The 21,455-nt window shown below is 55.4% G+C and overlaps 1 protein-coding gene across 1 annotated transcript in view; it reads left to right on the forward strand.

The window, feature by feature from the left end:
- The window catches only part of GALNT2 (polypeptide N-acetylgalactosaminyltransferase 2), a 178,656-nt gene extending 161,753 nt beyond the window's left edge, over nucleotides 1-16,903 (forward strand). The window contains exons 12-16 of the mRNA XM_060107649.1: nucleotides 2,951-3,043; nucleotides 3,376-3,459; nucleotides 5,362-5,488; nucleotides 9,940-10,059; nucleotides 14,342-16,903. Coding sequence (XP_059963632.1) covers nucleotides 2,951-3,043; nucleotides 3,376-3,459; nucleotides 5,362-5,488; nucleotides 9,940-10,059; nucleotides 14,342-14,497 — 580 coding nt within the window. The 3' untranslated portion in view covers nucleotides 14,498-16,903. The remainder of the gene's footprint in view (nucleotides 1-2,950; nucleotides 3,044-3,375; nucleotides 3,460-5,361; nucleotides 5,489-9,939; nucleotides 10,060-14,341) is intronic.
- The last annotated feature ends 4,552 nt before the right edge of the window (nucleotides 16,904-21,455 follow it).

Genomic DNA, 21,455 nt, shown 5'->3' on the forward strand with positions numbered 1-21,455 from the left:
GCTAATATTTATAGAGTATTTCATGTGTGCCAGGCTGTTGAGTGCTTTACAAATATTCACTTACGTACTCATTATAAAACCTTATGAGGGCTTCCCTGGTGGCGCAGTGGTAGAGAGTCCGCCTGCCGATGCAGGGGACACGGGTTCGTGCCCCGGTCCGGGAAGATCCCACATGCCGCGGAGCGGCTGGGCCCGTGAGCCATGGCCGCTGAGCCTGCGCGTCCAGAGCCTGTGCTCCGCAACGGGAGAGGCCACAACAGTGAGAGGCCTGCGTACCGCAAAAAAAAAAAAAAAAAAAAAAAAAAAAAAACCTTATGAATTAAGTACTATTATTAATTTGCACTTTAGGGGCAAGGGAGACTGAGGCACAAAAAGGTTTGGTTCCTTTGTCTTAAGTTCACGCAGGTGGAAAGTGAGATTCATCTCCGGCCCCTTGGCTCTGGAGTCCATGTTAGGTTTTATCTGGATCCCTAAGCACAGTTAGTGCCTGAGGCTGCTGGAATTCAGGGATGAGGTACAGGTTCTAAAATGCATTCTAGCGTAGCAGGTAGAGGACCATCTCATTTGTGTAGGGTCACTGTGTAAGAGAAGCAGGAAAGAAAGAATGAATGGAGAAGTGGCCTCATGGGGTGCTGCCTTGTCTGCCCCCCAACCCTGGGTGTGCCCTGGGCGCCTGTTGCTTTAGGGAGACCCAGGTGATGACACACATGCAGGCTCTTACATCACCTCACGTCCCTGGAGACCAGTTGAGAGAGAACCATTGGGCGGTTCCTGCCTCTGTTGTTTACACAGCTACGTTTCCAGTTAGCCCCTTACAAGCCTCTTAAATAGACTGTTTGGAGAGTGTCGTGTGTGTGCTTGCGTGTGCACGTGGATTAGAGTTTACCCAAGGGCCAGGGGAGCTCCCAGTCAGAATAGCCGTGGGGCAGGTGCCTTAGAAGGATATTTGGGTTCATGTTGAGTAGTTAATGGTGAGACTAATTCATGGCGAGGGAAACTACAAATAAATTAAATACAGGCAACAGCGGTTTAAACTTACTCTCTTACTAGACTTTTTTCTGTTGTTACCACCAGGCAGTGTAACTGGCCAGTTCCACCCTCTCTGTCTCCTGCTTGCTTCCCGCTAGAGCTACCTTACCTGCACCTAGTGGGGGCAGGAAGGGAGCAAAGGCGGGAAGAACCCGGATAGACGAGAGTGGGCCCAGGTGCCCAGTACCTGCAGCCCCTGGAAGACCGCGTAGCGTAGAGGAGGCGCCTAAGAAACATTTGAATACATGACTTGAAACTAGTGCCGAGCGGCACACGAAGCTCATTCTCTGAAGCTACCTACGTATCTTTTTTTATTAAGTAGACAGAGAAAAGGTGGTTTTGCATTTAGGAGTTGAGAAATGACTTAATCACTTAATGACTTAGGTGACTTAAAACCACTGTGTGATTGCAATTCATAAAACCTTATAATTTGGTGAAAACATCCTTCAGTCTCCCTCTCCCTCCATCCCTCTCTGCCCCACCGTTCATTTCCCTCCACACACGTATCGACTCTGTACCGTTCTGTGATCTATTGTAATTTCACCCATCAAGTCAGGGCCATCAGTCCATGGCAACAGGCAGCATGTACACCAGTATCTTTCATGGCCACGGAGGAGTCCATGTGTTTGACCACTTTACTGTTAACGGTCATATAGTTTCTGTTTTTTCTGCCATTATATAAACTGTGCTAAATTGAGCGTATTTTCATTGCTGGTTGATTATTTCCTTGAGGTAAATTTCTAGAAGTGGGAACTGCTGGATCAGAGGACAGGTGCTCTCAAATTGTCTGCCTCTTACAGGGCTTTCTAAACAGCAATCCATCTAGGTACATATGTCACTTTATACGAGGGATATATGCCCCAAACAAATTATTTTAGTAATTGTAACTCAGATGATTTGAAAGGCTCACCATTTAAAAGAGACCTTTCTAATAGAGGGAAGGTATTCTTGTAAAAGGTGAACGTTGCCTCCTAACGTGTTTATCTTGGAAGAAGAGAACACCTTCTATACAGGTTCTGAAAAAGCATTGGCTCTATCTAAACCTAAGGTGTGAGTCTACTTTGGACCAGAGTCCGGGGTACGGAGCACAGAGACTCACTGTTGTAACGCTGCTTCACAGATGCTCTAAAGAGAACTCCGGCAGGAGAAGATACTGATGCCATGTGTGTGTGGCAGCCTTTAATACATGTCACACGTTCGAAGGCAGCTTGTCCCGGTGGCCTTGTTGATCGTGGGCCATGGTACTGTCCACAGTTGTGAAATGTAAGCACGGATGCTTCGGGCCTTCTAGAGGAGCCTGTTCCGTCTTTCCCCTTCCGGCGCAGGGCAGTAAGAACCCCAGATGTGGGGCACACACTACTGTCCCCCACCATTCCTGGTCCAAACGGGACACTCACTCAGCTCAGCTCTGCCAAAAGTAATTTTAGGAGTAACCGTGGTGTGAGCTGTCTAGTAGTAGCTCTCTATCGCAGCCACATGAGAAAGGCTGCAGAGAAGAGGCCAAGGATTTCTTGGCCGTGCTCCCTGGCACCAGCCTTCTGGGGATGCACAGTAAGAGTTATTGCAGAGTGATTCACTTTTGTCATTCTCGATGGTACAGCCGCAGCAGTCCCTGCTGTAAAATACCTGCCTGTGCTGTAGTTCTGACTTGGACTTGGGCTCTGTGACAATCTGTGTTCTGTGAAAGACGAGGACGCGGTTTCTGTTGCTCAGTGAGCGTCTGCAGAACGCCAGCTACCCTGATATACAACCCGGGGGCTGGGGAGCAGCCTGCTCTCTGCTCCACGAGCACCACCGCTGGGCCATCAGGCCCCCCTCCCCGCCAAAGCACCCTCCTTAGCAGCACTTCCTCGGTGCAGACGGGACGCCACTGACAGAAAGATGGCAACGCACAGCTCAAGGAGATGTGTTTTGTTTCTAGGAACACCCGCCGGGCAGCAGAGGTCTGGATGGACGAATACAAAAACTTCTATTACGCAGCAGTGCCTTCTGCCAGAAATGTCCCGTATGGAAAGTAAGTGTGACTCGTGCCCTCTCTTGCTGCTTTGCCTGGGATCCGTGTGTGTGTGTGTGTGTGTGTCGGCAGGGTGGTCAGCCCACACCCCAAGCAGCATTCTGTGGCCAGAGTTGAGAAGAGCCACCAGGTGTTAAAGGGGGACCCTACCCAAGGCCGGCGAGGGCCCTCTCGGGAGGTGCGTGGGAGACAGCGGGGTCCTGGGGACAGAAGTGTGGACGGTCCGGTCTCCACCGCCTGCCCCAGCTCTTGTCTCATCGGCAGATCTCTGGCTTTGACGTAGAGCCCGTCTGTTCTTTACATTTATAAAGAAATCTTGTTCCCTTCTGCAGTATTCAGAGCCGATTGGAGCTCAGGAAGAAACTTAGCTGCAAACCTTTCAAATGGTACCTGGAAAATGTCTACCCAGAGCTAAGGTGAGGTCCCGGGGCCGGGCTCTGCCAGCGGGCGCGGGGCCTGGAGGTGGTGGAGTGCAGACCGTGCTCGGGGCGAGAGGCTGGGAGCGGGGCCCCAGCGCTGTCCCCAGGCCCCCCGAGATGGGCTCCCTGAACTGCCGCTCTCTGGGGCTTCCCCTCCTGTTCCTCACAGACCTAGAAACCCTCCCAGGTGTCACTTCATGCAGCTCGTCCCCCTGGCGAGATGACGGGGCTCTGTGAGTGGCCAGAGGGGCAGCCCTCAGGCCCTCCCTGCACGGGCCTCATCCTCCCGGCTCCTCTTGCCCTGGAGACCCCAGGCTAAACCAGCTCCATCCCCTCCCCGCCTGTGGGCCAGCAGGTAACGATGCCCAGCAGAGGCCCAGAGGATGGCCTGCCCGGGGTGCCCCCTCCTCCAGGCTGGTTTTGACCTCATGTCACGGGAGTAACCACGCTGGCCCCCTGCTTCCCTCCACGAGGACTGATGACACAGAAATACTCCTGAGCTGCCCTCTACACCTGGCCTGCCCTTTTAAACGGCTGCCCACTCGAGGCCTGAGGGAGCGCTGATGCTCATCAGAGGACCTGACGGTCTGTGGGCTTCTGGCCGCACCTGAACTCCATCTTCTTAAAGGGCTTGCCAGATGGGTTTTGCCTCGAAGTGGCACATTCCTTTTCCCGAATATTCCATGCACTTTATAGCAGGTCACGTATCTCGAGCACAGGGACTGTGACTGCAGGAGTCACCACCATCCTCTTGTGTGCTGACGGGCCCTTCAGAGCTCTTGTCGCAGAGATTTGAGAGTCAGGTCCCGCGGCCTGTCCCCTGCTGTTCACTCCCATCGCTCTTTGGCTCCCTTTGCTTTTAAAGGGAAGCCGTGCCCCCCATGCCCCGAGGGGAAGGGGAGGGAGCAGAACATCCTCTCTCTGTCCCCTCTGGGAAGGACATCACCAGTGGGACGCCCCTGGTCATTGCCTCTCCCCTGGTCGACCAGAGGCTTCACAGCAGTGGGCTGTAGCCCCTAATGGCGCTCACTTCACTTTTGCTGTCACGGTGGCCTGTGACTTGGTGACGAGATGCCTGATGCAGTGACATTAAAGCACAGTTTCGCCCTGAGGTCCCTGTGATTTGGGGCGACTTTGGGCCCTGCACCACCTGAGACCACATCTCAAGCGTTCACACCACGGCGGTGGGTGCACCTGCTGCCCTGTCCATGCCGGGCAAGGGGGATGCCAGCCTGATGTTCGCATGTGTCAGTGACACTTGCTGCCATCCACCGCCTGCTTCCCATAGGCCCGGCCCTGCGCTGAGTGCCAGGGTGCGGTGCTCCATGGCTCTCGCGGCGGCCCTGCGGAGAAGGACAGTGTAGAGAGGGCACGGGGCTGGAGAGGATGAGTCTGACCGGCGCACGGCTGGTCCGCAGCCAAGGCGGGGCTCGGGCTCGAAGCCTGCCCCGTCCTGCATTGTGCTGCCTTGCTCTGTCTGTACCAGGCCACCTGACAGACCCACCTGTGGTCTCCCGTCTATTAGGTAAAGGCCAATCCTAAGTCTACTGGAAAGTTCGAGGCAGTGGGATCTGACCACATTAACTGCTTTCCTAAATGACTGTCAGCAACTAACCCTGAAGAGACAAGGGGCTTTTTCTTTCCCGAAAACTGTCCCTGGTACAAGATAGAAAGAATGCTTAGACTTAAAACCTGCACTTAGGGTTAGGAGTCGAGAGGCTCAGAGCCATGCTGTCTCGGGGGCACGGCCAGGCCTGCACTGGGGGTACGTGGCCTGGTGGCAGCCTTCTTGCCGCCCGGCCCCATTGTGAGACAAGGGCTCTGAGCACGGGGGGGTGGGGGGCAGGCACGCAGCCCGCGGCCCTCAAGCCCAGCAAGTGACTGTCTCCTTGGTTTCAGGGTTCCCGACCACCAGGATATAGCTTTTGGGGCCTTGCAGCAGGGGACCAACTGCCTGGACACTTTGGGACACTTTGCTGACGGTGTTGTCGGAGTTTATGAGTGTCACAACGCTGGAGGGAACCAGGTATGTGCACGGGGGCACCAGGGAAGGGGGCCCGAGGCCACATGTCCCGCTGCCACCCTCCTCCTGCGATGGCTGCCCCCTCACAGCTGGCCTCGGGGCCAGAGGGGACATCTCCTGGAGCTGCCTTCCGCCTCGGGCGGGCTGGGCTGCGGCTGCAGGGCCACGTGGCCTCCCCTCCCCATTGCCGTCCTGCCTGGCCGTGTGCTCATCCCAGGGCCCCTGTCTGCGTCAGCACCTGCCCATGTCCCTGCTCACAGACGCTTAACCATGGCCGCCAGGGCTGCCTATTAGATGATAGAAGCTTAGATCTGAAACGCCCACCCCCTCGGTCCTCGTGGAAAAGGAGGGAGGTAAGTGAGGGCTTGACAGGCCCAGCCATGGCCTGTGTGTCCCAGAAGAACAGGGCTCTAGAAGGTGCTTTTCCCATGAGACAGTAACAGGTGTTTGTTAAAATGAGGGCCTCGTACACAAAAATGGCCGGGCGATGCTGGGTACGCTCGTCTCCTACTCTGGGGGGCCTGCCGTTTTTTTGTTTGTTTGTTTGTTTGTTTTTGAGGTACGCGGGCCTCTCACGGCTGTGGTCTCTCCCATTGCGGAGCACAGACTCCGGACGCGCAGGCTCAGCGGCGATGGCTCACAGGTCCAGCCGCTCCGCGGCACGCGGGATCCTCCCGGACCAGGGCACGAACCCGTGTCCCCTGCATCGGCAGGTGGACTCCCAACCACTGCGCCACCCGGGAAGCCCGGGCCTGCCGTTTTAAACAAAGGCACTTTAACTCAGTGTATCCCAGAGCCTCCTTTAAATAGAACTGTTTCAAAAGAGGGCGCCTGCCTTTGTGTGAAGTTGGCTGTTTCCCATCCTCCCGAGGAGCGTCTGGGCAGACGGCAGCCCCAGACTCTTGGCCTCCTGTCTCTTCTTGGTGGTGCTGTCTTCGCAGCTGCCCGGCATGGCCCAGGCCTGGTAGATTAGACAAGCAAGGCATGGGGAGGGGGCAGCCCCCATCTGGCTCTGGCCACTGTCCCAGGCAGATGACCTCCCTGGCTCTCGAGCCGAAGAGCTTTTGGGAAACATGGGTCTCAGGTCCCCCGCCCGCATAGCCTAATTTCATGAGTCTGGGGTCAGAGAGCATCAGGGTATTTGAAAGCCCCCAGGGTGGGTGACCCCACGTGAGCGCTGGGCAGGGAGGGCTTCCGAGCAGGAAGGATGCAGGGGCAGGTCACAGCAAGGCGGTGCGCCGCTTCCAGCCCTGCCGTCCCCCGATGACCAGTCTGGGCCAGCGAGCCGCTTCCAAGATCAGGCCGCCCAGTAGTCCTTTGTGTGGCTGACGAGAATGTTCTAGATCTGCACCACCCAGCACAGCAGCCACCAGCCACCTGTGGGTGGCGAGTGTGACGGGATGTACAGTTCTCACTTTGTTTAACTGTAATTCGCTTAGCCATGCGCGGCTGGGGCCCCGGGGAAGCATCCTGTGGAGGTCAGAAGCCAGGGCCGCAGTGGCTGCCTCAGGTGGTCCCCTTGCGAACCTTCCAGAGCGAGTCCCGTCTGAACCGAGGGCAAGTGGGCCCCGGGGATGAGAAACAAGGGGTAAACGGCATTTTCTTATGGAAAATCGGGCCCGTGCTCCGGAAGAATAAGGTGTGTCATCTGGTTTCTGGCTGGGCCTCAGCAGACACACAGGAAACGGGGAAATTTAAGAGTGGCAGCTCAAAAAAGTGTTTCTAAATATTCATGCACTTTATTTTGCAAATTCAGATAACTGAAATGCGCCAGAAGAAGAAAGTGGCAGCTGTCTCTGCTGTCTGCAGAGCTGAGTTAGTTTTTCTGGAATTCAGTGTAAAACCTGCTTTAAAATAATGAAGCACGCCATAGCAAGAAGGTTGTAGAAACCTTCAAACGTGAGCTTTCACTGGGGATCAGCAAAGCCCCCAGTACCTTCCAACACCTGCTTCCAAGAACAACCGAAAACCCCTCTCCGTACAGTCATCCCACCCATCACTCCTCTTAACCCAAGTGGGGACGGGGTCTTTTTGTCACTGGATCACACAGATGGTCTGCTGCTTCCTGGGACCTCTGTGGTACCTGGTGGTGCTTTGAAAGCACCCCATTCCGCCCCACCCCCCTGTGGAAGGACAACATCGTGGAAGATTGGAACCAACCCTCAGGGCCCGGCATGTGGCCCTTCTGAGAAGGCTCTGCAGACTCAGATCCAAGAGCCCCCCGGGGACAGGTGGGCACAGGTGTGCACAGGGCTTCCAAGTTTGAGCAACGGTGGAAAACAGACCAGGCAGGTTCTTCTACCCCAGGATCTTTCAGAGCCTTTGACGGGCTACTAGTGAATCTGCAAGAGAGACACAGGGTCCAAATGCAGTGTTTCCCAAATTTACTTGACCTAGAATAAACTTTTCATAGAATTCCTCACAGAGTACTCTTGGAGAAACCCTAATTAAAAGGTGAGAGGGCTTCCCTGGTGGCGCGGTGGTTGAGAGTCCGCCTGCCGATGCAGGGGACGCGGGTTCGTGCCCCGGTCTGGGAAGATCCCACATGCTGTGGAGCGGCTGGGCCCGTGAGCCATGGCCGCTGAGCCTGCGCGTCCAGAGCCTGTGCTCCACAACGGGAGAGGCCACAACAGTGAGAGGCCCGCGTACCGCAAAAAAAAAAAAAAAGGTGAGAAAGTTGAAGATGAGGGGACTGCCCAGTCTGACTCCCTGTTAGGGGACAAGGAAGCCCGCCCACAGGCCAAGGGGCTTGCCCTTCCTCTCCTGGACAGTGGCCCGAGCCCACCCCTCCCAGCTGGACCTGTGTCTCACCACTGGCTGGGGGAGGGGTGCACGTGTGGCCTCCAGGTGTTAATGCTTTCTTTTTTTAAGATTTGATGAAAGTTCATAATGATGCCATTGACAAGGAAATTTAGTTATTTCTGAGATATACATTTTAAAGTAATAACTAGAATTATGACTTCTAACATTATACCAGAACAGAACATATAAGATTTTTAGAAATTTCATGCAATGTCTGAAACATTTATATTAACATATTTCCATACAAATAACCGAAAGAAAGTTTAGTATTAGTTGTTTTTTTGACACGTATGCACTGATGTGTGTAAAATTGATGACTAATAAGAACCTGCAGTTAATGCTTTCTTGGTAACAGAGCATCTGCTCCAAGGTGATTCAGGTACTGAGCAGTGAGGCTTCTCAGAACGTTCTGTATTCCTTCCCTTAGCTCTGTCCCCTGAGGACAGAAAAAAGAAAAACAACCTCTCCCTAGCACTTAATCGTGCCTAAAGTTACATGACACAAGCACTAGTGTGATACCTGCTCTCCCACGGGGGAGGAAGCCTCCAGAGGGCAGGGCCTGGCCTGTGTGTTCACTGCCAGGAGTCTGAGTCATTGCAGGCACTCGGCGGACAGTCACTGGGTGGATGAACGGACAGATGGACAGATGACTTGCAGAAGCTTTCCTGGGCGTACAGCAGAAGCGGGGCATGGGGAGGGCACCCCCTGTGGGATTCTGAGTTGGAAGAGGCCTCGCTGCTTCTAGATCCTGAGGTCTCATGTGGATTTTATCCCTTTGCAAGTGTCAAGTCCTCGAGTGACGGTCAGAAGCCTCACCCTCCTGTCTCCGCCATAGCCCTGCCAAGAGCAGCCTCCCTACCTCCTCTCCCACCTTCCACCCTGTTATCCCACTCGCCCATCGTGTCCCCTCCCCAGCCTCCTGCCCTTTCAGACGCTCTTGTTTAGTGTTCAGAATAAGTAGTTCTGCTCTCAGCTCTTAAGGGATGTGTGTCTATTTTTTAAGATGATAGGCAAGTTATTTCAGCACTCTGGCTCAGTTTTCTCATCTGTAAAATGGGGATAATAATAGCTTCTCATAGGGCTGTTGTTGAAAGGGCTTAAAACAGTGCCAGGCACATCATAGGCACCCAGGGTACAAATACCTGGATCCATTCCTAGGGACCTCACAGATCTTCCCGAGCATCAGTAGGCCAGCTTAGTGCTCAGTGATGAGGCTAAGTGTGCCGCACGTGGTTTATAATTTCACATGTGACAAGCCACAGTCATAAATGCTGTTTCCAAACCACACCCGTGTTGGGGCAGAGTCATTCCAAGGAAATGTTGACCCTGAACTGTCCACCTTGTGGGTGACCAAGCTGGAGCTGCAGCATTTGCAGCCCACAGTTAATGATGGAAGACGGGGTGTGGAGCTCTAACCTGCGTTTGGGCTTAAGTTCTTCCTGCTGTTGGCCTAGTGTTCAGTTAGTTATGAGGCTCCCCGACACCCCTGGTTGGAGACTTGCTCTTAGGCACAAAGTCCTTTGTTGGCCCTGAGCTGGTCAGGGCTTCTGAAGCCTGTTCCCCGCGTGCCGTCCCCTCTGGGGCCCTTCCTTGTTGCATCCTTCACCCCGCAGCCCCGCAGGCCGAGCCCTGACCTTGGCTTTGTGTTGCAGGAATGGGCCCTGACAAAGGAGAAGTCGGTGAAGCACATGGACTTGTGCCTGACCGTGGTGGACCGGGCGCCTGGCTCCCTCATAAAGCTGCAGGGCTGCCGGGAGAACGACAGCCGGCAGGTAGGTGCCAACCGGGGACCAGCCCAGGCCCAGCTTGCCCGTCCCCCCCAGGGCCTGGATCAAGCGGGGACGCTGGGTGTTCACAGGTGGCACCTTCTGACTCGTGCTGTTCTGCGTCCCCGCGTGGAGCCCCTGGCGAGCGCTGGGATGCCTGAGGGGCGCAGGGCGCGGGCTGGTCCTTCTGCCGGGAGGTCACCGTCCTGGTTATTCCTCCCCCTCTGCATCCATCTGTTTATGTTTGGTCTGTCCTCTAACAGGCTGTAGAGGCAGGGCTGTGCTTTGAGGCTGCGTGTTCAGCTCCTGCGCGGGTCTGTAAGGGCCTCCCCAGGCTGGGCACTGGGGCAGGGGGCGTCCCAACACCAGAGGCGGCTCCCCTCACCCTGGCAGCCAGCTGAGCCGGGCGGGGCCCTTCCTCAGACGTGGCCCTTGTGCCCGGGCGTGGGTACTGCGCCCAGAAAGGCTCTGTCTGGTGATGCCCAAGAACACCCAAGGGACGGGGATGCTGGTGGCCAGTGTGCGTGGGTCAGCACGCCACCGACCCATGCACGGAGGCACAGACCCCTGGTCCAGGATGGGGGGCGGTGCCCAGCGGTGTCACTGGCCCCTGGCTTCTCTGTAGCTGGAGCAGCCCAGCCAGTGCACCCCGCCAGGAGCGGTGCTGGCCCGAACCAGCGAGAGTTCAGCTTTGCTTTAAAAATGAAAATGTATGACTTTACTCACGAGAAGCTAATGAAACACTGACCTACAAACCAGCCTAGAAAAGGTACTGAGGTTCACGATAATGTCTCCAGAGGGAGTGTTTCACCCTGGTTCCCTTCCATTGCTGATGAACCCCCAAGCCCGAAAGGAAGACCTATATTTTATAAAAATATATATAAAGAGGCCTTTATTTCTGAAGCCAGAGGCCTGCTGTGGCTTATTTCCGATTATGTTCTCATTCTCCTCCCCACACCACTGGCCATTTTAAAGAGAAATTCCGCGTGTTTTTGTTTGTTCATTAAGTATTTTTCCTTTTTAAGTTTACAAATTGTAAATGATTAAGGTGCAACTGGATGAGACGTTACACGCACACTCATGTTACTTTTTTCCAAACGGTTCAGAACGTATGTTTACCTCTTTGGCTGGTTTTCTCTGACCTGCGCCCTGGGGGTACCTTGGGGGCAGAGCCTTTCTTGGGCCTAGGGGGAGTGGCTAGTGCAACCCCCAAAGGACTTTCCCATGTGCCCACACGGGAGCTGGGCTTGTCATCTTCTGTCCCTCCTCACGAGACACACGGGTCTGGAGAAACTGAGGCCTGGGGCTGGCTGGAGCCAGGAGCCCACGTGGGCTTCCCACCCACCACTCCTTTCACAGAAGGGAAGCTGAGGCCCAGAGCCTGGGGTCCTCTCCAGGGTCCCCCAGGAGCACTGAGGCCCACACCAAGGTCCCCTGCTTGGAGCCCAGTTGTCAGGAAACACTTGAAAAGGGCCGTCTCTCCTCTGTCCCCCCCGCCTGGTTCCGGGTGCCCCCCGCCCTGCTCTGCGGAACCCCAGCAGGTCCCTAAATGCCCATCTATGTTGACGGCTGTGGCACCTGAGTGAGAAGGAGGGGCTGGTAAACACGGAGGCCACTGTCTCCAGCCCCAGCCTCCTGGGACCTGCGTCGGGTGAGCATGGTGCTGGGCCAGGTGTCCTGCCCTGGCTGTAAGGGCAGGGGCGTCTAGGGTAAAGGAGGGATAAAGTGATGACTTTATCTGGGCTCCAAACCTTTGTTAAGAACAGACAGATGCTCCATCTCTGGAGGGGTCTCCTTTAGTGAGAGCTTGCTGTACGTCAAGGGCTGAAATGTTCCTGCCACCATCTGGTTCTCACCCCGAAAGGCTCACGTCATAAGAGGGAGAAAGGCCTGCAAACAATGAGCTCTTCTGGGCGTGTGGCGTACGTAAGTGGAGATCTCTTAAACTGTCAACCCAGAGCCCTTCATTGCCCGGTAGAGAAGGTGTGGCCCTTTCAGTAGAGCCTCTGCATCTGGGAATCTGTCCACCCCACCACAGCCCTCTGGGCCCAGGGCTCCAGGCTGCCGAGGCCGCCTCCCACGCACGGAGCTGGGATTTGGGCGTTTTTGAGGCCTTCCATCTGGCTGATGCTGTGACACAGGCAGAGCTCCCCAGGGAATGGAGTCAAAGTCCACCCATTCCAGATTCTTTGTCAAGCAAGCCCTGGCTACTCAGTGACACACGGATGTCGGCAGCACAGACACGCTTCACATGACAGAGCAGGAGGAATGACAGCAAAGAGGGAACAGGAATGAAGGAGGAGGTGATGGACAGGTGATGGGCGGTCCCTCTCCCTGTGCCCATCGGATTGCACTGCGTTTCACTGTTGGCAAAAACTCCAGGCCGGCAGGCTGGCTTAGCAAGCATCCCAGGGTCCCCACGGGAGCATCCTTGCAGGGCCCCTCCCTGCCTTGCTTTGCCTCCTTCCCACCTCATTCACTTGCCCTTTGAGAGGAGGCTCCTCAGCTAGTTCTCTCTCGAAGCTGCACTCCTCTTGCCAGTTGGAACATTGGCTTTCCAGGCACGTCTGTGTTAGGTGTGCATTTGCAGAGTCAAGGGGGAAAGGAAAGCAAGAGTAAGAAAATGTAATTCCACGATGTCCAAAGGATTTGCAAAAATACCAACAGAAAGGAGCTTCTGTGCATACAGTGTAAAAAATTAACTATAATGACAGACTGCATTAAGGAAGGGAGAGCTTTTCTAAGAAACAAGCATGTTACTTTTTTTTTTTGTAAAGAACAAACATTGGAGATTGTTACATGGGGATAAATAACAGCATGAGAGGCCCTCAGGTTTCCCACGGCTGGGTTGTGGGCTTGTTCGCTGGTTTGCCTGGCTGGTTTGGGTTTAGTGGGGCACAGGTGCGTACCCACAGGAGTACAAAGGTGCTACGCCCTGGACTGTACAGGTGGCACACGCAGAACTCGGCAGGTAGCACTCGGGGACTTAGGCTAGCTGAGACACGCTTCCACACACCCAGCAAGGTAGAGAGGGTGGAGAGACAGACAGTGGAGAGGTGGTCTCCGCAGCAGGGCATTCTGTCCACACAGGCATCCCTTTCCCTCCCATTGGCCTCACCCCATCCCTCTGGCACAGCACGAGGTCCTACGTGTAGGCGGGCACGCTGAGGGGCCCGGGCCCTGCATCGGCCTCAGCAGGGCTGCTTTCAACAGCCAGGGGCAGGCAGCCTGGGCCCTCCTGGAGCTGGCCTGGTTCCTGTGGCTGCTTCCTCGAGGGGAAATATCCTCAGATGAGGCCTTCTTGTGAAAGAATGCCAAGTCTCTGCAGGAAATTCCCCCATGTGGCGAGTCCTTAAGACTGAGGAGGGGCAGGGGCCCAAGCATGGGGCTTGGTCGAGGAGATGCCCGAAGAGGGGGAAGGATGGGGCAGGGAAGCGGTCTCCATCAGGGCCGGGAGAGGAGGTTTGGGGCTGCGAACTAAGCTGAGAGTGCTGGTTTCTTCCTGGGCCCTCAGCGGACAATGTTTTGTTCCCGTGAAACAGGAGGGAAGGGGGCAGGGCACAACCTTTGAAAGAATGACATAGCCTGAGGACACGACATAAACCTCTAAGAACCAAATGGGGCCAAGATGGCGGACGAGTCGACTTCTACTAGACCTTGAGCCCCAGTATACGCTCACTGTAACACATCAGCAAGCTAAATGACACACCCACAGGTGCCATGACAGTTCCAAGAGCGACCACAAGGGTCAAAAAGAGGGCGGGGGCCCAATTCTTGGAAATCCCCGCCCCTTCCCCAAAACATCTGGAATACTCTTACCACTCATTAGCCTATGGAATTACCCACCCCTATAAAAGCTGACAGCCCCAAACCCTGGTGCCACTCTCGCCTTCTGAGATGGCCCACACTCTGTCTGTGGAGTGTGTTCCTCTCTAAATAAATCCACTTCTTACCTATCACTTTGTCTCTCGCTGAACTCTTTCTGCGATGAGACATCAGGAACCTGAGCTTCATGAAGTCTTGAGACAAGGTGTGTGATCTCAGTTGGAAGACTGTGGGTTTTGGCCTGGTTGGAGTTCCAGCCGCATGGGTTCAGGTCCCAGTCAGGGTTTTGGCCGGGTTCGAGTCCCGGCCACGTGGGTTCACGTCCCAATCTGAGGTGCGTGGTTTCACCCGGGCTGCTGCGGATGCCCGTCCATCCTGGTCAGAGACCTTGTTATGAGAGCAGCCCCACTGTGCCCTCTCCTGGCGGCGCCCCTGCTGTAAGGTATTCTCCTGTCTTTTGCAGAAATGGGAGCAGATCGAGGGCAATTCCAAGCTGCGGCACGTGGGCAGCAACCTGTGCCTGGACAGCCGCGGGGCCCAGAACGGCGGCCTGAGCGTGGAGGTGTGCGGCCCCGCGCTGTCCCAGCAGTGGAAGTTCTCGCTCAACCTGCAGCAGTAGAGGAAGCCGCCCGCGTCCGCCCGCGCCGTCGGGCCCGACGTTATTGATTCTGTTTCTTAAACTTTTGGAGAAACTATATACCTCAGTATTCCATCACGGTCTGAAGGTCGGAGGACCTCGGCGCGGGGCGGGCGGCACCGGGTCGGCGAGGAGGCGGAGCTGGCCCACCCCGACCCCGGGCCCCGCCGCCCCTGCCCGCCCCGCGCCCCGCGCCCCGCGGATGGATGCGGGAGCCCCACGCCTGCGGGCGGCAGGACCGGGAGGGAAGGGGCAGCGGCCGCAGCACAGCTAGCGGAGCTCTCCAGCCTCTACTTCGATCCGCCGACAGCACGTCCGGTTTACATCCGGGTCACGGCCACGGTCACGTCACGGCGTTTGCCCTACCCCGCCCTCCCAGCTGTCTTCCCGGCGCAGACCCCCTTCCACGTGGCGTACCTGCTCTCTTCGGATATGAACTTTGCTGTGGTGGGACACTGCACACAGACATGTATGAAGAAAGAACGTACGGTCAGTTCCTATGGTTTCTGTAGGTCACCCTCATCCTGTAAGTTGTCCACAAAGCAGATCACAGCGTGAGGAGGAGGGGCCGAGCCCTTCGGGGCCCGAGGGAGGAAGCGCCTCCTTTGCCCCCGGAGCCTTATAGGTGGGTAGGTCCTGCTGTGGCCGCCACCCTGGGAGGCTAGCCCTGCCCCGAGGCCCGGACCCCAGCGGCATCTCGGTTTGGCTTCAGCTGGGAGTCGTGTCATGCTCTGTGTCGGAATCCACTTTTCGTGCCCTTGGTGTCTGTAAACCCTGAATGGGTTACTTAATTTGACAAATTATTGCTTTGGGTCTTTGTAAATTACATTTCTTTTCTCTAAGGATAAAATGAGTAAAAAAGAATTTGCCAGCTCCCAGTGATGGTGGGAAGCTGTCACAGGCAGCATTGGGCTCATGGTGAGGACCCTGGTGTGCTGGCACCACTGTGAAGGCCACCTGGGCCCAGTCCTGCCTGCCTCAGGGGCTTTGGGTCAAGAATTAGGAAAAGTGAAAACCAAACAACACCCGCTCAATGATGCTTAGGATTCAGGGCACAAAACAGGAGCTTTGTGGCTTAGGAGGCGTATGTCAGTATAAACCACAAGACTGTCGTGAACTAAAAGCAAAGCAGGAAGAGAGGCCTGGTCACTGCCCTGACACCCAGGCGTGTCCCCGCAGAGCTCTCCTTGCCTCCGAGGTGCCCCCACGCAGGGGTAGCCCAGCCGCAGACCCCACAGGGCGCCCCAGTCACTCTCGTGGTCACTGCCTTCCTGCGCCCCCCTCACCCAGCACTTCGTCACACAGATGCCCAGTGTCCAAGAGGTGTCACACGGGCACACCTTCAGGTCCCTCTGGGAGGGCCTGGGAGGTCACAGAGAAGTGGCCCCAGAAGGTTCTGCCAGGTTGACAGTGGCCAAGTGCAGCTCTCAACTGCCTGTTTCTTCTAGGAAAGGGGACGTTGGTCTTTCTTCCCCCACTGCAGAAGCCCCCCATGTGTTTGCTTTATGACGGTGGGCTCGGGCCTGGAGGCATGGCTGGGTGACTTTGTCCTGCGTTTTTTGCCCCCTGCCGACCAACCAGGTGTATTTTCGGTGGACCGGGAGGCCATAGCTGGATTAACTTGGCACAACTCTATCTTCAGAGGCTGATCATGGCCACCAGTAGGCCCTTAGGGAGAGTCCTGGGCACCTGTGCAAGGCTGCTGAGCACAGGTGGGGCAGGAAGCAGTCACCAAGCCCCTGGGTTCCGTTGTTAGGCAACTTCTACTGTTAGGCAAAAAATCCCATGGACGGAAAACAAATTTGGCTTTAAAGTAACACAAATTTTAATCAGGTTCTTGACAAATTTTTTGCCCACACACCTCCACCCCACCCAGAAGTCTTACCAACCTTTGTACCATTGAGATGGGTCCCCCCGGGCCCTTGGGGGGCAGCTCCCCATCCCTGAGGTGGTAGGGTTGGCGGCCTTGGATGGTGTGGGCGTTGTGAGCTGAGGTGGGCTGGGAGGGCTCCCTTGGGTGAGCTATGTTTACATGACACAGTGTGCCAAAGTGACTTACTGTGGCTGCATTACTTTTTAGTCATCGGGACTGTCCCCCTCTCCCACTCTTGTTTTTACAAGTAAAGATTCTTTCCTAAAAGCCCTTGGAGCAAAGCGTGGCGAAGTTAGTTGTCTTCTCTGTGCTGGTCTTTCTTATGTCTTCATAAAAGCTAAAATGATGGTATCTGTGATATGTTTTGCAAATTCAAAATATAGTTTGGTAATTTTTTTTTTCAGTTGATTTTTAAAAAGAACTGCTGTACAGAGCTTGTACTTCGTCCATTTTATAGATGGAAACCATCCTTGAAAATTGTTTAACTTAAATAAAGAGGAGATACTTTATAGATACGCTCTGCTGGCGGCTGCACTCACTCTTGGTCTTCATAGGATGGACTTGACTGGTGTTTGGGGACTGTGATTATGGTCTCTCTTGGGAGAGGGGTGCTGCTCGATTACCGTATCTTATCACACTTTTAAAATGGTTCACCTTTTACTGCTGCGCCTTTTGATGTTTATTCTTATTTGGAATAATAGCCGTTATCATCTGTGGAGTATTTATGATGTGCCAGGCCGCACTCCAAGCGCTTAAATACATCCTCATTGTCTTCTCACAGTAACCTGGGAGATAGCATTATGGGCTGCATTTTACAGTTGGCTGGGGAAGTTTTACAGTTGGCTGGGGAAGCTGGTGCTTGAAGCTGCTGGCCTGCTCAGGGTCACAGGCTAACCTGCCCAAGGTCACGCCACTCCTAAGTACTCCCCTGGCCAGCCTCAGGCGCTGAGAGCCAAAGCCTGCCCTCCAAACCAGGGCAGGGGAGAGGCTGAAGGGCCAATATCGTCACAGCTTTTAGAGTATTTTAAATCCTTATACTATTTACCAGCTACCCGGGCTCTCCAGTTCCATCCCAGGCAAACTTGAGTCCTTGCCCCTCTTCCTGGGCCTTTAAAAATACCTTCCTTTGGTCAACCCCACAGGTGTGTCAAGGAAACACAATACTGACCAATTCTTTAGCAATTTGGGTTGCAACTGGGGAGGCTGAAAAGATGGCCCCAATGAGTGTTTTGAACCTTCTGGAGGCCCTGTTTCTGCATCCTTTCTGCATTATTTGAGACAACCAAAATTTGCTCCACTGCCATCTGAGAAACAAGAAGAGCTCTTAGCATAATTGTGCAGTACCCATCAGAGGCCTTTAGGAATTGTGTGTGTGTGTGTGTGTGTGTGTGTTTCCTGCTTTGACAACAGGAATTTTCTGAGAAACTCTATGTTGCCCTGATGCCCTGGAGACCTAAGAGCAGGGGGAACGTGTTAAATGCCAGAAGAAGAGGATGAGCAGAGTGTCTGGCAGGCTCAGGGTGGGGCGTTTGGAGACAGGATTGGGTCAGTCTGGCCAGAGGTGGAGTCCGGCATGCTGAGGAAAGACTTTGGGCCGATTCTGGGGGGAGGGGAGCTATATGAGCCTTGGACTAGAGCAGGGAGGATCAGATTTGCAAAAATATTTAGAGTAAGGAACTTCCCTGGCGGTCCAGTGGGTAAGACCCCGCACTCCCAGTGCAGGGGGCCTGAGTTCGATCCCTGGTCGGGGAACTAGATCCGGCATGCATGCCGCAACTAAGAAGCCCGCATGCCGCAACTAAAGATCCCACGCACCACAACTAAGACCCGGCGTGGCCGAAATAAATAAATAAATATTTTTAAAAATATATTTAGAGTAAAATACTTAACCCACCTCGGCTCTTTGATTCTGCACTATATTTCACGTTTTAAAAAATATTCAACCAGAAAAATAAGATGTTTGCACGTCCTCTTCTGTCCACATACTTACCTGAAAGAAAAAAGAAAATTTTCTTCCTAGATGTTCTTACATATTCCTGAGCAACTTACTAATAATACAATATTTATGTATTTGATTTTATGTATTATGTGTGCCTTCACGTGATAAACATGTGTCAAAAAGCCTTTGCATCTGTGGGGTCCCAAAGAAATAATGAGAAATATTCCTCCAGCAGTTCCCACCTGAGCACCCGCGGGCCTGGCCCTGGGTGCTGGGCAGGGGCTGCGGAAAAGATCGTCATGGTCCCTGCCACAGGTTACACCCCCAGGGGAGTCCGACTTTGAACCAGATCTTGAACACAGGAAAATAGACTGAGTCACAGAAAGGTGCTGGCCTCCTGAAGGTCATGGAAGGAATCCTCGGGGTTGACGGGGGGGGGGGGCAGGGGGTGTGTTGAGGGGCGGCGGTTTTGTTCACCGTCGAGGGCCAAGATGTGAGAACTCAGAGTGGCCGGTGCAGTCTCACTGAAGAACTTCCAGAAATTAACTGTCCATGGTGCTCTTGAAGTGTGCAGAATTCTCCACTGAAGCACTTTCAGTGAAGAGTGTCAGAAATCCAACTGAATGTAGTATAAATTGAGAGACATTTATTATCTCATATAACAGGAAGGCCCAATGTGACAGGGTTCTGGGTTGGTCCTGGGACGTGACTTCATCATGAGCAACTACCCTCGTCTGCACGACCGTGCCCTCCCCCGTCCCCCCTAGACGCGGGAAAACCCTCAGCGAGAAGGAAGCATTTCCTGCTGCCCTGTGCGTCTTTCTCCTTCTTTCCTGCCCTCCCGCCAGCGCAGACACCCCTTTCCCAGTGATCACCCCACCTGCACAGAACCTCTCGGGCCCCACTGCCCAGAACCCAGCACTCAGGTGCCAGGGCAGAGGGCAGCAGTCCCCTCCCAGCGCCACCGCCCTGCGTCCTGGGGTGGGGTCTGCTGGCGGAGAGGACAGGGCGGGGCAGCCGCTCGGGCGGGCGCAGCACCTGCCGCATTCGCCGTCCCTGAAAGACGGCTGGAAGTGGCCGGACGGCCGGGCCGGCCACGCGGTCACAGGTTCCTGCGTCCTCGGTGGAAGGCAGCTTCACCCTGGTCCTCTGGTGTCTGCTGGCCACGTGGGGCCTCTTCGTTTTCAAATGAGTGAGATGTATGGCTTGGGGTCGCAAAGACGAATGATATTGAGACGGTTATCAAAATATGTGTTTCTGAATGCGTTAAATAACGAGGCCTCATGTCTGATAGCTGCCATAATTTCCAAGTAGTGATTAGCGTAAGCAGTAGTTTGAAAACTCTACAATTAATGTGATGTGAAGATATCTGTGATGTGTGTGTGTGTGACCAAGCTTCCAGTTCATTGGCTACGTACGTTCAGTTGGAGGTAAAACAAAATAAAGCTTCTGGAAAACTCTTAAGAATCTCGGAGTAGATAACACCTGTGACCCACAGCTGTGCTCTGGGACCAGCTCTGCGCCTCGGCGGCCGCGTCTTCTCCCTGCAGGACAGAAGGAGGTGGGGCAGCACGAAGCAGGGGAGAACCGCAGGGCAGGGCAGTCGGGAGCTGCACAGGGCCCGAGCTGACCTTGACCCTGGGCCTGGCTCCAGCCCTCTTTCTGAGGGCCAAGTGGGACAAGCCTGTTTCCCAGGTTACTCGCAGTGAGACTGTCCTACTCCTGGTCCAGCGGGAGGGCAAGGAGCCCGGGCAGGACGCCCGTGGTGGGAGGGCTGGCGCCAGGGAAAGCTGGTGGGGGGCGGGGCAGCGTGGGGAGGGAAGCTCGGGGTGTGCGGTGAGCGCCGAGGGGCCCTCAGCGCCGTTCCTGCCTCCCAGCCCCCCGGGTCAGCACAGGAAAGTCACTTCACCGGGTCTGGGGGGGGGGCAGTTTGCTCGCCTCACAGGGTCACAGTCACGGCGAGATGCGGCCCGTGAGATGGAAGAGCACCCCCGGCGAGGCGGGCCTCACGGCGGGCGACGGTGGGCGCCTGCGGTCGTACAGGGAGGGGCCTGGACGGGCCCCGCGGGAGGCTTGTTACAGGTGCTGAGTTGCCCGCGACATGTCACTGCCTGACTGGGGGGCGTGGAGCCTGCTGTCGCGTCGCCCCTGAGCGGCCGCAGAAGAGGAGGCGGGAGGCACGGGCCCCGACGGGGAGGCTGAGTCCCGGCCGGGGAAGGAGAGACCCCGACGAGGGCCAAGCGAGGCAGGGAAGGGGCACGCCAAGCCAGGCCCGGCCGCTGCCCAGCGATCATGGGCGCAGGGACAAGCGCGTGGGCTCGCCACCAGGGCCGACGACCAGCGGGCAGCGGGTGACGGCGCGTGGGGTGGGCGGACAGAGGCCGCGCACGCAGTCAGGCTGGGGTCTGTGGGCCAGGCTGGCGGCCCGGAGGCTTTGCAGAAGAAGGGAGGGAGGGAGGATGGATCCCACTGCCCTCCAGCCCCTCCGACAGGACGGCCGCCGGGACTCAGGGTGGCTAAGCGCCTCTGGGTTTCCAGGGCTCCCCTCCCCGTGGCCACGCGCCACCGACCACAGCGAGAACGTGGCCCACGTGTCTACCATCAGGGACAACAGGGACCTGAAGAGCTGGGGTCGGGGGGACACAGCTGACAAGTGACGACACGAAGCCACTGGGCCAGCTTTTCGGAAGTAGAAAGTGTATGGAGGCTCGTTAGGGACTGAATTGTGTCCTCTCCCAAATCCATATGTTGAAGTTAGGACCTCAGCATCCTAACCCCCAGGACCTCAGAATGTGACTCTATTTGGAGACAGTCTTTAAAGACGGGAGTTAAAATGAGGCCATCAGGGTGGCCCTAATCCAGTATGACTGGTGTCCTTATAAGAAGAGGAGATTAAGACGCAGACAAGCACAGAGGAAGGACCAACAGGAGGACACGGGAGAAGACGGTCGTCTAATAGCCAAGGAGGGAGGGCTTGGAAGGGACCAACCTGCCAACCCTTTGATCTCCGACTTTTAGCCTCCAGAATCATGAGAAGATAGATTTCTGTTGACTAAGCCACCCAGCCTGTGGTACTTTGGTTTGGCAGCCCTAACAAACTAATGCCAACCTTGGTACCAGGAAGTGAG

The sequence above is a fragment of the Mesoplodon densirostris genome, chromosome 1 (assembly GCF_025265405.1).
Source record: "Mesoplodon densirostris isolate mMesDen1 chromosome 1, mMesDen1 primary haplotype, whole genome shotgun sequence".
In the NCBI taxonomy this organism is placed as follows: Eukaryota; Metazoa; Chordata; class Mammalia; order Artiodactyla; family Ziphiidae; genus Mesoplodon; species Mesoplodon densirostris.